Here is a 14179-nt window from a genome sequence, read left to right as displayed (position 1 = left end):
AGTACAGGAGGACAGAGGATCTGTACCTCCCGCCCTACTCCTCATACTGTCTAGGTTGTGTGTGGACATTAAATGTTATTTACCTTATTACAGGAGTTCTGTGAGAGTACAGGAGACAGAGGATCTGTACCTCCCGCCCTACTCCTCATACTGTCTAGGTTGTGTGTGGACATTAAATGTTATTTACCTTATTACAGGAGTTCTGTGAGAGTACAGGAGACAGAGGATCTGTACCTCCCGCCCTACTCCTCATACTGTCTAGGTTGTGTGTGGACATTAAATGTTATTTACCTTATTACAGGAGTTCTGTGAGAGTACAGGAGACAGAGGATCTGTACCTCCCGCCCTACTCTCCTCATACTGTCTAGGTTGTGTGTGGACATTAAATGTTATTTACCTTATTACAGGAGTTCTGTGAGAGTACAGGAGACAGGGGATCTGTACCTCCCGCCCTACTCCTCATACTGTCTAGGTTGTGTGTGGACATTAAATGTTATTTACCTTATTACAGGAGTTCTGTGAGAGTACAGGAGACAGAGGATCTGTACCTCCCGCCCTACTCCTCATACTGTCTAGGTTGTGTGTGGACATTAAATGTTATTTACCTTATTACAGGAGTTCTGTGAGAGTACAGGAGACAGAGGATCTGTACCTCCCACCCTACTCCTCATACTGTCTAGGTTGTGTGTGGACATTAAATGTTATTTACCTTATTACAGGAGTTCTGTGAGAGTACAGGAGACAGAGGATCTGTACCTCCCGCCCTACTCCTCATACTGTCTAGGTTGTGTGTGGACATTAAATGTTATTTACCTTATTACAGGAGTTCTGTGAGAGTACAGGAGACAGAGGATCTGTACCTCCCACCCTACTCCTCATACTGTCTAGGTTGTGTGTGGACATTAAATGTTATTTACCTTATTACAGGAGTTCTGTGAGAGTACAGGAGACAGGGGATCTGTACCTCCCACCCTACTCCTCATACTGTCTAGGTTGTGTGTGGACATTAAATGTTATTTACCTTATTACAGGAGTTCTGTGAGAGTACAGGAGACAGAGGATCTGTACCTCCCGCCCTACTCCTCATACTGTCTAGGTTGTGTGTGGACATTAAATGTTATTTACCTTATTACAGGAGTTCTGTGAGAGTACAGGAGACAGGGGATCTGTACCTCCCACCCTACTCCTCATACTGTCTAGGTTGTGTGTGGACATTAAATGTTATTTACCTTATTACAGGAGTTCTGTGAGAGTACAGGAGACAGGGGATCTGTACCTCCCACCCTACTTCTCATACTGTCTAGGTTGTGTGTGGACATTAAATGTTATTTACCTTATTACAGGAGTTCTGTGAGAGTACAGGTGACAGAGGGATCTGTACCTCCCGCCCTACTCCTCATACTGTCTAGGTTGTGTGTGTGGACATTAAATGTTATTTACCTTATTACAGGAGTTCTGTGAGAGTACAGGAGACAGAGGATCTGTACCTCCCGCCCTACTCCTCATACTGTCTAGGTTGTGTGTGGACATTAAATGTTATTTACCTTATTACAGGAGTTCTGTGAGAGTACAGGAGACAGAGGATCTGTACCTCCCGCCCTACTCCTCATACTGTCTAGGTTGTGTGTGTGGACATTAAATGTTATTTACCTTATTACAGGAGTTCTGTGAGAGTACAGGAGACAGAGGATCTGTACCTCCCACCCTACTCCTCATACTGTCTAGGTTGTGTGTGGACATTAAATGTTATTTACCTTATTACAGGAGTTCTGTGAGAGTACAGGAGACAGGGGATCTGTACCTCCCACCCTACTCCTCATACTGTCTAGGTTGTGTGTGGACATTAAATGTTATTTACCTTATTACAGGAGTTCTGTGAGAGTACAGGAGACAGGGGATCTGTACCTCCCGCCCTACTCCTCATACTGTCTAGGTTGTGTGTGGACATTAAATGTTATTTACCTTATTACAGGAGTTCTGTGAGAGTACAGGAGACAGGGGATCTGTACCTCCCGCCCTACTCCTCATACTGTCTAGGTTGTGTGTGGACATTAAATGTTATTTACCTTATTACAGGAGTTCTGTGAGAGTACAGGAGACAGGGGATCTGTACCTCCCGCCCTACTCCTCATACTGTCTAGGTTGTGTGTGGACATTAAATGTTATTTACCTTATTACAGGAGTTCTGTGAGAGTACAGGAGACAGGGGATCTGTACCTCCCGCCCTACTCCTCATACTGTCTAGGTTGTGTGTGGACATTAAATGTTATTTACCTTATTACAGGAGTTCTGTGAGAGTACAGGAGACAGAGGATCTGTACCTCCCGCCCTACTCCTCATACTGTCTAGGTTGTGTGTGGACATTAAATGTTATTTACCTTATTACAGGAGTTCTGTGAGAGTACAGGAGACAGGGGATCTGTACCTCCCGCCCTACTCCTCATACTGTCTAGGTTGTGTGTGGACATTAAATGTTATTTACCTTATTACAGGAGTTCTGTGAGAGTACAGGAGACAGAGGATCTGTACCTCCCGCCCTACTCCTCATACTGTCTAGGTTGTGTGTGGACTTGGAAGCTTCCACTGTATCCTACTTGGTAAGTAATTGGCAACTCTTTATTCTAATGTGAAAAATAACTCAACTTTATGATAGTGTAAATACAATTTCTTTCCAGTGCAATTTACTTTTGTGTATAATAAAGTGTTGATAAAGTGTGTTTAACGTGATACAGGCGATAGTGTAACATACAGTGTGGGTATAGTGTAGTAACATAGTCAGTGTGGGTAAAGTGTATGTAATGTGACACAGGGGATAGTGTATAGTACAGTGTGGGTAAAGTGTATGTAATGTGACACAGGGGATAGTGTATAGTACAGTGTGGGTAAAGTGTATGTAATGTGACACAGGGGATAGTGTATAGTACAGTGTGGGTAAAGTGTATGTAATGTGACACAGGGGATAGTGTATAGTACAGTGTGGGTAAAGTGTATGTAATGTGACACAGGGGATAGTGTATAGTACAGTGTGGGTAAAGTGTATGTAATGTGACACAGGGGATAGTGTATAGTACAGTGTGGGTAAAGTGTATGTAACATGACACAGGGGATAGTGTATAGTACAGTGTGGGTAAAGTGTATGTAATGTGACACAGGGGATAGTGTATAGTACAGTGTGGGTAAAGTGTATGTAATGTGACACAGGGGATAGTGTATAGTACAGTGTGGGTAAAGTGTATGTAATGTGACACAGGGGATAGTGTATAGTACAGTGTGGGTAAAGTGTATGTAATGTGACACAGGGGATAGTGTATAGTACAGTGTGGGTAAAGTGTATGTAACGTGACACAGGGGATAGTGTATAGTACAGTGTGGGTAAAGTGTATGTAATGTGACACAGGGGATAGTGTATAGTACAGTGTGGGTAAAGTGTATGTAATGTGACACAGGGGATAGTGTATAGTACAGTGTGGGTAAAGTGTATGTAATGTGACACAGGGGATAGTGTATAGTACAGTGTGGGTAAAGTGTATGTAACGTGACACAGGGGATAGTGTATAGTACAGTGTGGGTAAAGTGTATGTAATGTGACACAGGGGATAGTGTATAGTACAGTGTGGGTAAAGTGTATGTAATGTGACACAGGGGATAGTGTATAGTACAGTGTTGGTAAAGTGTATGTAATGTGACACAGGGGATAGTGTATAGTACAGTGTGGGTAAAGTGTATGTAATGTGACACAGGGGATAGTGTATAGTACAGTGTGGGTAAAGTGTATGTAATGTGACACAGGGGATAGTGTATAGTACAGTGTGGGTAAAGTGTATGTAATGTGACACAGGGGATAGTGTATAGTACAGTGTGGGTAAAGTGTATGTAATGTGACACAGGGGATAGTGTATAGTACAGTGTGGGTAAAGTGTATGTGACATGACACAGGGGATAGTGTATAGTACAGTGTGGGTAAAGTGTATGTAACATGACACAGGGGATAGTGTATAGTACAGTGTGGGTAAAGTGTATGTAATGTGACACAGGGGATAGTGTATAGTACAGTGTGGGTAAAGTGTATGTAACATGACACAGGGGATAGTGTATAGTACAGTGTGGGTAAAGTGTATGTAATGTGACACAGGGGATAGTGTTATAGTTACAGTGTGGGTAAAGTGTATGTAATGTGACACAGGGGATAGTGTATAGTACAGTGTGGGTAAAGTGTATGTAATGTGACACAGGGGATAGTGTATAGTACAGTGTGGGTAAAGTGTATGTAATGTGACACAGGGGATAGTGTATAGTACAGTGTGGGTAAAGTGTATGTAACGTGACACAGGGGATAGTGTATAGTACAGTGTGGGTAAAGTGTATGTAATGTGACACAGGGGATAGTGTATAGTACAGTGTGGGTAAAGTGTATGTAACGTGACACAGGGGATAGTGTATAGTACAGTGTGGGTAAAGTGTATGTAACATGACACAGGGGATAGTGTATAGTACAGTGTGGGTAAAGTGTATGTAATGTGACACAGGGGATAGTGTATAGTACAGTGTGGGTAAAGTGTATGTAACGTGACACAGGGGATAGTGTATAGTACAGTGTGGGTAAAGTGTATGTAATGTGACACAGGGGATAGTGTATAGTACAGTGTGGGTAAAGTGTATGTAACGTGACACAGGGGATAGTGTATAGTACAGTGTGGGTAAAGTGTATGTAACGTGACACAGGGGATAGTGTATAGTACAGTGTGGGTAAAGTGTATGTAATGTGACACAGGGGATAGTGTATAGTACAGTGTGGGTAAAGTGTATGTAACGTGACACAGGGGATAGTGTATAGTACAGTGTGGGTAAAGTGTATGTAATGTGACACAGGGGATAGTGTATAGTACAGTGTGGGTAAAGTGTATGTAATGTGACACAGGGGATAGTGTATAGTACAGTGTGGGTAAAGTGTATGTAACATGACACAGGGGATAGTGTATAGTACAGTGTGGGTAAAGTGTATGTAATGTGACACAGGGGATAGTGTATAGTACAGTGTGGGTAAAGTGTGGGTAACAGGGAGTGTATGTAAGTGACACAGGGGATAGTGTATAGTACAGTGTGGGTAAAGTGTATGTAACGTGACACAGGGGATAGTGTATAGTACAGTGTGGGTAAAGTGTATGTAACGTGACACAGGGGATAGTGTATAGTACAGTGTGGGTAAAGTGTATGTAATGTGACACAGGGGATAGTGTATAGTACAGTGTGGGTAAAGTGCATGTAATGTGACACAGGGGATAGTGTATAGTACAGTGTGGGTAAAGTGTATGTAATGTGACACAGGGGATAGTGTATAGTACAGTGTGGGTAAAGTGTATGTAACATGACACAGGGGATAGTGTATAGTACAGTGTGGGTAAAGTGTATGTAATGTGACACAGGGGATAGTGTATAGTACAGTGTTGGTAAAGTGTATGTAAATGACACAGGGGATAGTGTATAGTACAGTGTGGGTAAAGTGTATGTAACGTGACACAGGGGATAGTGTATATTACAGTGTGGGTAAAGTGTATGTAATGTGACACAGGGGATAGTGTATAGTACAGTGTGGGTAAAGTGCATGTAATGTGACACAGGGGATAGTGTATAGTACAGTGTGGGTAAAAGTGTATGTAATGTGACACAGGGGATAGTGTATAGTACAGTGTGGGTAAAGTGTATGTAACGTGACACAGGGGATAGTGTATAGTACAGTGTGGGTAAAGTGTATGTAACATGACACAGGGGATAGTGTATAGTACAGTGTGGGTAAAGTGTATGTAATGTGACACAGGGGATAGTGTATAGTACAGTGTGGGTAAAGTGTATGTAACATGACACAGGGGATAGTGTATAGTACAGTGTGGGTAAAGTGTATGTAATGTGACACAGGGGATAGTGTATAGTACAGTGTGGGTAAAGTGTATGTAAATGTGACACAGGGGATAGTGTATAGTACAGTGTGGGTTAAAGTGTATGTAATGTGACACAGGGGATAGTGTATAGTACAGTGTGGGTAAAGTGTATGTAACGTGACACAGGGGATAGTGTATAGTACAGTGTGGGTAAAGTGTATGTAATGTGACACAGGGGATAGTGTATAGTACAGTGTGGGTAAAGTGTATGTAATGTGACACAGGGGATAGTGTATAGTACAGTGTGGGTAAAGTGTATGTAACGTGACACAGGGGATAGTGTATAGTACAGTGTGGGTAAAGTGTATGTAATGTGACACAGGGGATAGTGTATAGTACAGTGTGGGTAAAGTGTATGTAATGTGACACAGGGGATAGTGTATAGTACAGTGTGGGTAAAGTGTATGTAACGTGACACAGGGGATAGTGTATAGTACAGTGTGGGTAAAGTGTATGTAAGTGACACAGGGGATAGTGTATAGTACAGTGTGGGTAAAGTGTATGTAACGTGACACAGGGGATAGTGTATAGTACAGTGTGGGTAAAGTGTATGTAATGTGACACAGGGGATAGTGTATAGTACAGTGTGGGTAAAGTGTATGTAACGTGACACAGGGGATAGTGTATAGTACAGTGTGGGTAAAGTGTATGTAACGTGACACAGGGGATAGTGTATAGTACAGTGTGGGTAAAGTGTATGTAACGTGACACAGGGGATATAGTGTATAGTACAGTGTGGGTAAAGTGTATGTAACGTGACACAGGGGATAGTGTATAGTACAGTGTGGGTAAAGTGTATGTAATGTGACACAGGGGATAGTGTATAGTACAGTGTGGGTAAAGTGTATGTAACGTGACACAGGGGATAGTGTATAGTACAGTGTGGGTAAAGTGTATGTAACGTGACACAGGGGATAGTGTATAGTACAGTGTGGGTAAAGTGTATGTAACGTGACACAGGGGATAGTGTATAGTACAGTGTGGGTAAAGTGTATGTAACGTGACACAGGGGATAGTGTATAGTACAGTGTGGGTAAAGTGTATGTAACGTGACACAGGGGATAGTGTATAGTACAGTGTGGGTAAAGTGTATGTAATGTGACACAGGGGATAGTGTATAGTACAGTGTGGGTAAAGTGTATGTAACGTGACACAGGGGATAGTGTATAGTACAGTGTGGGTAAAGTGTATGTAATGTGACACAGGGGATAGTGTATAGTACAGTGTGGGTAAAGTGTATGTAATGTGACACAGGGGATAGTGTATAGTACAGTGTGGGTAAAGTGTATGTAACGTGACACAGGGGATAGTGTATAGTACAGTGTGGGTAAAGTGTATGTAACGTGACACAGGGGATAGTGTATAGTACAGTGTGGGTAAAGTGTATGTGACACAGGGGATAGTGTATAGTACAGTGTGGGTAAAGTGTATGTAATGTGACACAGGGGATAGTGTATAGTACTGATAGTGTGGGTAAAGTGTAAGTGTATGTGACACAGGGGATAGTGTATAGTACAGTGTGGGTAAAGTGTATGTAATGTGACACAGGGGATAGTGTATAGTACATTGTGGGTAAAGTGTATGTAACGTGACACAGGGGATAGTGTATAGTACAGTGTGGGTAAAGTGTATGTAAATGTGACACAGGGGATAGTGTATAGTACAGTGTGGGTAAAGTGTATGTAACGTGACACAGGGGATAGTGTATAGTACAGTGTGGGTAAAGTGTATGTAATGTGACACAGGGGATAGTGTATAGTACAGTGTGGGTAAAGTGTATGTAAACGTGACACAGGGGATAGTGTATAGTACAGTGTGGGTAAAGTGTATGTACGTGACACAGGGGATAGTGTATAGTACAGTGTGGGTAAAGTGTATGTAATGTGACACAGGGGATAGTGTATAGTACAGTGTGGGTAAAGTGTATGTAACGTGACACAGGGGATAGTGTATAGTACAGTGTGGGTAAAGTGTATGTAACGTGACACAGGGGATAGTGTATAGTACAGTGTGGGTAAAGTGTATGTAATGTGACACAGGGGATAGTGTATAGTACAGTGTGGGTAAAGTGTATGTAATGTGACACAGGGGATAGTGTATAGTACAGTGTGGGTAAAGTGTATGTAACGTGACACAGGGGATAGTGTATAGTACAGTGTGGGTAAAGTGTATGTAATGTGACACAGGGGATAGTGTATAGTACAGTGTGGGTAAAGTGTATGTAATGTGACACAGGGGATAGTGTATAGTACAGTGTGGGTAAAGTGTATGTAATGTGACACAGGGGATAGTGTATAGTACAGTGTGGGTAAAGTGTATGTAACGTGACACAGGGGATAGTGTATAGTACAGTGTTGGTAAAGTGTGTATGTAAACGTGACACAGGGGATAGTGTATAGTACAGTGTGGGTAAAGTGTATGTAACGTGACACAGGGGATAGTGTATAGTACAGTGTGGGTAAAGTGTATGTAACATGACACAGGGGATAGTGTATAGTACAGTGTGGGTAAAGTGTATGTAATGTGACACAGGGGATAGTGTATAGTACAGTGTGGGTAAAGTGTATGTAATGTGACACAGGGGATAGTGTATAGTACAGTGTGGGTAAAGTGTATGTAACGTGACACAGGGGATAGTGTATAGTACAGTGTGGGTAAAGTGTATGTAACATGACACAGGGGGATAGTGTATAGTACAGTGTGGGTAAAGTGTATGTAATGTGACACAGGGGATAGTGTATAGTACAGTGTGGGTAAAGTGTATGTAATGTGACACAGGGGATAGTGTATAGTACAGTGTGGGTAAAGTGTATGTAATGTGACACAGGGGATAGTGTATAGTACAGTGTGGGTAAAGTGTATGTAACGTGACACAGGGGATAGTGTATAGTACAGTGTGGGGTAAAGTGTATGTAACGTGTGACACAGGGGATAGTGTATAGTACAGTGTGGGTAAAGTGTATGTAACGTGACACAGGGGATAGTGTATAGTACAGTGTGGGTAAAGTGTATGTAACGTGACACAGGGGATAGTGTATAGTACAGTGTGGGTAAAGTGTATGTAACGTGACACAGGGGATAGTGTATAGTACAGTGTGGGTAAAGTGTATGTAATGTGACACAGGGGATAGTGTATAGTACAGTGTGGGTAAAGTGTATGTAATGTGACACAGGGGATAGTGTATAGTACAGTGTGGGTAAAGTGTATGTAATGTGACACAGGGGATAGTGTATAGTACAGTGTGGGTAAAGTGTATGTAATGTGACACAGGGGATAGTGTATAGTACAGTGTGGGTAAAGTGTATGTAATGTGACACAGGGGATAGTGTATAGTACAGTGTGGGTAAAGTGTATGTAATGTGACACAGGGGATAGTGTATAGTACAGTGTGGGTAAAGTGTATGTAATGTGACACAGGGGATAGTGTATAGTACAGTGTGGGTAAAGTGTATGTAATGTGACACAGGGGATAGTGTATAGTACAGTGTGGGTAAAGTGTATGTAATGTGACACAGGGGATAGTGTATAGTACAGTGTGGGTAAAGTGTATGTAATGTGACACAGGGGATAGTGTATAGTACAGTGTGGGTAAAGTGTGTATGTAACGTGATACAGGCGATAGTGTATACGTACAGTGTGGGTAAAGTGTATGTGACACAGGGGATAGTGTATAGTACAGTGTGGGTAAAGTGTATGTAACGTGACACAGGGGATAGTGTATAGTACAGTGTGGGTAAAGTGTATGTAACGTGACACAGGGGATAGTGTATAGTACAGTGTGGGTAAAGTGTATGTAATGTGACACAGGGGATAGTGTATAGTACAGTGTGGGTAAAGTGTATGTAATGTGACACAGGGGATAGTGTATAGTACAGTGTGGGTAAAGTGTATGTAACGTGACACAGGGGATAGTGTATAGTACAGTGTGGGTAAAGTGTATGTAACGTGACACAGGGGATAGTGTATAGTACAGTGTGGGTAAAGTGTATGTAATGTGACACAGGGGATACTGTATATTGCAGTGTTGGTATATAAAATATATCCTAACTTTTGATTTATTGTTTGATGTAGTTGACCCTAACTGAGGAGCAGTTTTTATTGGAGGAACACCCAAGTCACCCGCTGACCCCCATGTCTGACCTCTGTAACAAGGCCAAAGACACAGCCCAGCGACTTCTAAACCACTACGTCAAAGTCCAGGGTCTTTCAATATCACAGGTCAGTGACTCTCAATATCACAGGTCAGTAACTCGCAATATCACAGGTCAGTGACTCTCAATGACCCTGAATATCACAGGTCAGTGACTCTCAATATCACAGGTCAGTGACTCTCAATATCACAGGTCAGTGACTCTCAATATCACAGGTCAGTAACTCTCAAGATCACAGGTCAGTGACTCTCAATATCACAGGTCAGTGACTCTCAATATCACAGGTCAGTGACTCTCAATATCACAGGTCAGTGACTCTCAATATCACAGGTCAGTAACTCTCAATATCACAGGTCAGTGACTCTCAATATCACTGGTCAGTGACTCTCAATATCACAGGTCAGTAACTCTCAAGATCACAGGTCAGGGTCTCTCAATATCACAGGTCAGTGACTCTCAATATCACAGGTAATTGACCCTCAATATCACAGGTAATTGACCCTCAATATCACAGGTCAGTGACTCTCAATATCACAGGTCAGTGACTCTCAATATCACAGGTAATTGACCCTCAATATCACAGGTAATTGACCCTCAATATCACAGGTCAGTGACTCTCAATATCACAGGTCAGTGACTCTCAATATCACAGGTAATTGACTCTCAATATCACAGGTAATTGACCCTCAATATCACAGGTCAGTGACTCTCAATATCACAGGTCAGTGACTCTCAATATCACAGGTAATTGACTCTCAATATCACAGGTAATTGACCCTCAATATCACAGGTCAGTGACTCTCAATATCACAGGTAATTGACTCTCAATATCACAGGTCAGTGACTCTCAATATCACAGGTCAGTGACTTTATATTACAGGTCAGTGATTCTCAATATCACAGGTCAGTGACTCTCAATGACCCTCAATATCACAGGTCAGTGACTTTATATTACAGGTCAATGATTCTCAATATCACAGGTCAGTGACTCTCAATGACCCTCAATATCACAGGTCAGTGACTTTATATTACAGGTCAGAGAATCTCAATTTCACAGGTCAGTGACTTTTTAGATCATCAGAATTGGCCTTTATATATAAACTTTATTTTCAAAATTTTCAAATTGATATTTTTGATGTTGAATGGCTTTGTTTTCTAGATGCTGAGAAAGAGTGTTGAGACAAGAGATTGGCTGAACACAATTGAGCCGAGAAATGTTCGCGCAGTGATGAAGCGAGTTATTGAGGATATTACAGCTATTGATATCCAGGTGGGGCAGCTATATGAAGAGGGCTGTCGTAAGGAGCGGAGCAGTGATTCGAGTCGACGTACACACAGCTACAGTGTATCACAGAATAAGAAACCCGGCCAGTGGAACTACGCTCCAAGGTGATTATCCTCGTCAAACAATTCTCTCTGTCTCCATACCAAACAATACTCTCTGTCTCCATACCAAACAATACTCTCTGTCTCCATACCAAACAATGATGTCTCCATACCAAACTGTCTCTCATACCAAACAATGATCTCTGTCTCCATACCAAACAATTCTCTCTGTCTCCATACCAAACAATTATCTCTGTCTCCATACCAAACAATTCTCTCTGTCTCCATACCAAACAATGATCTCTGTCTCCATACCAAACAATTCTCTCTGTCTCCATACCAAACAATTATCTCTGTCTCCATACCAAACAATGATCTTTGTCTCCATACCAAACAATTCTCTCTGTCTCCATACCAAACAATTATCTCTGTCTCCATACCAAACAATTCTCTCTGTCTCCATACCAAACAATTTTCTCTGTCTCCATACCAAACAATTCTCTCTGTCTCCATACCAAACAATGATCTCTGTCTCCATACCAAACAATGATCTCTGTCTCCATACCAAACAATTTTCTTTGTCTCCATACCAAACAATTCTCTCTGTCTCCATACCAAACAATTCTCTCTGTCTCCATACCAAACAATTCTCTCTGTCTCCATACCAAACAATACTCTCTGTCTCCATACCAAACAATGATCTCTGTCTCCATACCAAACAATTCTCTCTGTCTCCATACCAAACAATTCTCTCTGTCTCCATACCAAACAATTTTCTCTGTCTCCACACCAAACAATGATCTTTGTCTCCACACCAAACAATTCTCTCTGTCTCCATACCAAACAATTCTCTCTGTCTCCATACCAAACAATTCTCTCTGTCTCCATACCAAACAATGATGTTTCTGGCTCCATACCAAAAACAATGATGTCTGTCTCCATACCAAACAATTATCTCTGTCTCCATACCAAACAATTTTTTTTGTCTCCAATACCAAACAATTTTCTCTGTCTCCATACCAAACAATTATCTCTGTCTCCATACCAAACAATTCTCTCTGTCTCCATACCAAACATTTTTTTTTTGTCTCAATACCAAACAATTCTCTCTGTCTCCATACCAAACAATTCTTCTCTGTCTCCATATCAAACAATTCTCTCTGTCTCCATACCAAACAATATTCTCTGTCTCCACACCAAACAATGATCTTTGTCTCCACACCAAACAATTTTCTCTCTGGTCTCCATACCAAACAATGTTCTCTGTCTCCATACCAAACAATTCTCTCTGTCTCCATATCAAACATTTCTCTGTCTCCTTTATCAAACAATTCTCTCCGTCTCCTTACCAAACAATTCTCTCCGTCTCCATACCAAACAATTTTCTCTGTCTCCACACCAAACAATGATCTCTGTCTCCATACCAAACAATTTTCTCTGTCTCCATACCAAACCAATACTCTCTGTCTCCATACCAAACACATTCTCTCTGTCTCCATACCAAACAATGATCTCTGTCTCCATACCAAACAATTTTCTCTGTCTCCCATACCAAACAATTTTCTGTGTCGCCATACCAAACAATGCTCTCTGTCGCTACCAAACAATTTTCTCTGTCTCCATACCAAACAATTCTCTCTGTCTCCATACCAAACAATTATCTCTGTCTCCATACCAAACAATGATCTCTGTCTCCATACCAAACAATTCTCTCTGTCTCCATACCAAACAATTCTCTCTGTCTCCATACCAAACAATTCTCTCTGTCTCCATACCAAACAATTCTCTCTGTCTCCATACCAAACAATTCTCTCTGTCTCCATACCAAACAATTCTCTCTGTCTCCATACCAAACAATTCTCTCTGTCTCCATACCAAACAATTCTCTCTGTCTCCATACCAAACAATACTCTCTGTCTCCATACCAAACAATGATCTTTGTCTCCACACCAAACAATTGATCTCTGTCTCCATACCAAAACAATTCTCTCTGTCTCCATACCAAACAATTCTCTCTGTCTCCATACCAAACAATTCTCTCTGTCTCCATACCAAACAATTCTCTCTGTCTCCATACCAAACAATACTCTCTGTCTCCATACCAAACAATGATGTCTTGTCTCCATACCAAACAATTCTCTCTGTCTCCATACCAAACAATTCTCTCTGTCTCCATACCAAACAACTTACTCTCTGTCTCCATACCAAACAATGATCTCTCTGTCTCCATACCAAACAATGATCTCTGTCTCCATACCAAACAATGATTCTCTGTCTCCATACCAAACAATTTTCTCTGTCTCCATACCAAACAATTTTCTCTGTCTCCATACCAAACAATGATCTCTGTCTCCATACCAAACAATTCTCTCTGTCTCCATACCAAACAATACTCTCTGTCTCCATACCAAACAATTCTCTCTGTCTCCATACCAAACAATGATCTCTGTCTCCATACCAAACAATTCTCTCTGTCTCCATACCAAACAATTTTCTCTGTCTCCATACCAAACAATGATCTCTGTCTCCATACCAAACAATTCTCTCTGTCTCCATACCAAACAATTCTCTCTGTCTCCATACCAAACAATTCTCTCTGTCTCCATACCAAACAATTATCTCTGTCTCCATACCAAACAATTCTCTCTGTCTCCATACCAAACAATTATCTCTGTCTCCATACCAAACAATTCTCTCTGTCTCCATACCAAACAATTCTCTCTGTCTCCATACCAAACAATTCTCTCTGTCTCCATACCAAACAA

General features: G+C 41.4%; 1 protein-coding gene across 1 annotated transcript in view; it reads left to right on the top strand.

Moving 5' to 3' along the window:
- Positions 1–14179, top strand: part of LOC138334644 (vacuolar protein sorting-associated protein 51 homolog) — a 65483-nt gene that overhangs the window by 45511 nt on the left and 5793 nt on the right. The window contains 3 exon segments of the mRNA XM_069283281.1: positions 2493–2597; positions 10009–10155; positions 11248–11477. Of these exon segments, the coding sequence (XP_069139382.1) occupies positions 2493–2597; positions 10009–10155; positions 11248–11477 (482 nt within the window).

This window comes from Argopecten irradians, chromosome 11 (genome assembly GCF_041381155.1).
Source record: "Argopecten irradians isolate NY chromosome 11, Ai_NY, whole genome shotgun sequence".
Taxonomy (NCBI): Eukaryota; Metazoa; Mollusca; class Bivalvia; order Pectinida; family Pectinidae; genus Argopecten; species Argopecten irradians.
The sequence above is the reverse complement of the archived record's forward strand: the minus strand, read 5'-3'. Positions and strand labels throughout refer to the sequence as shown.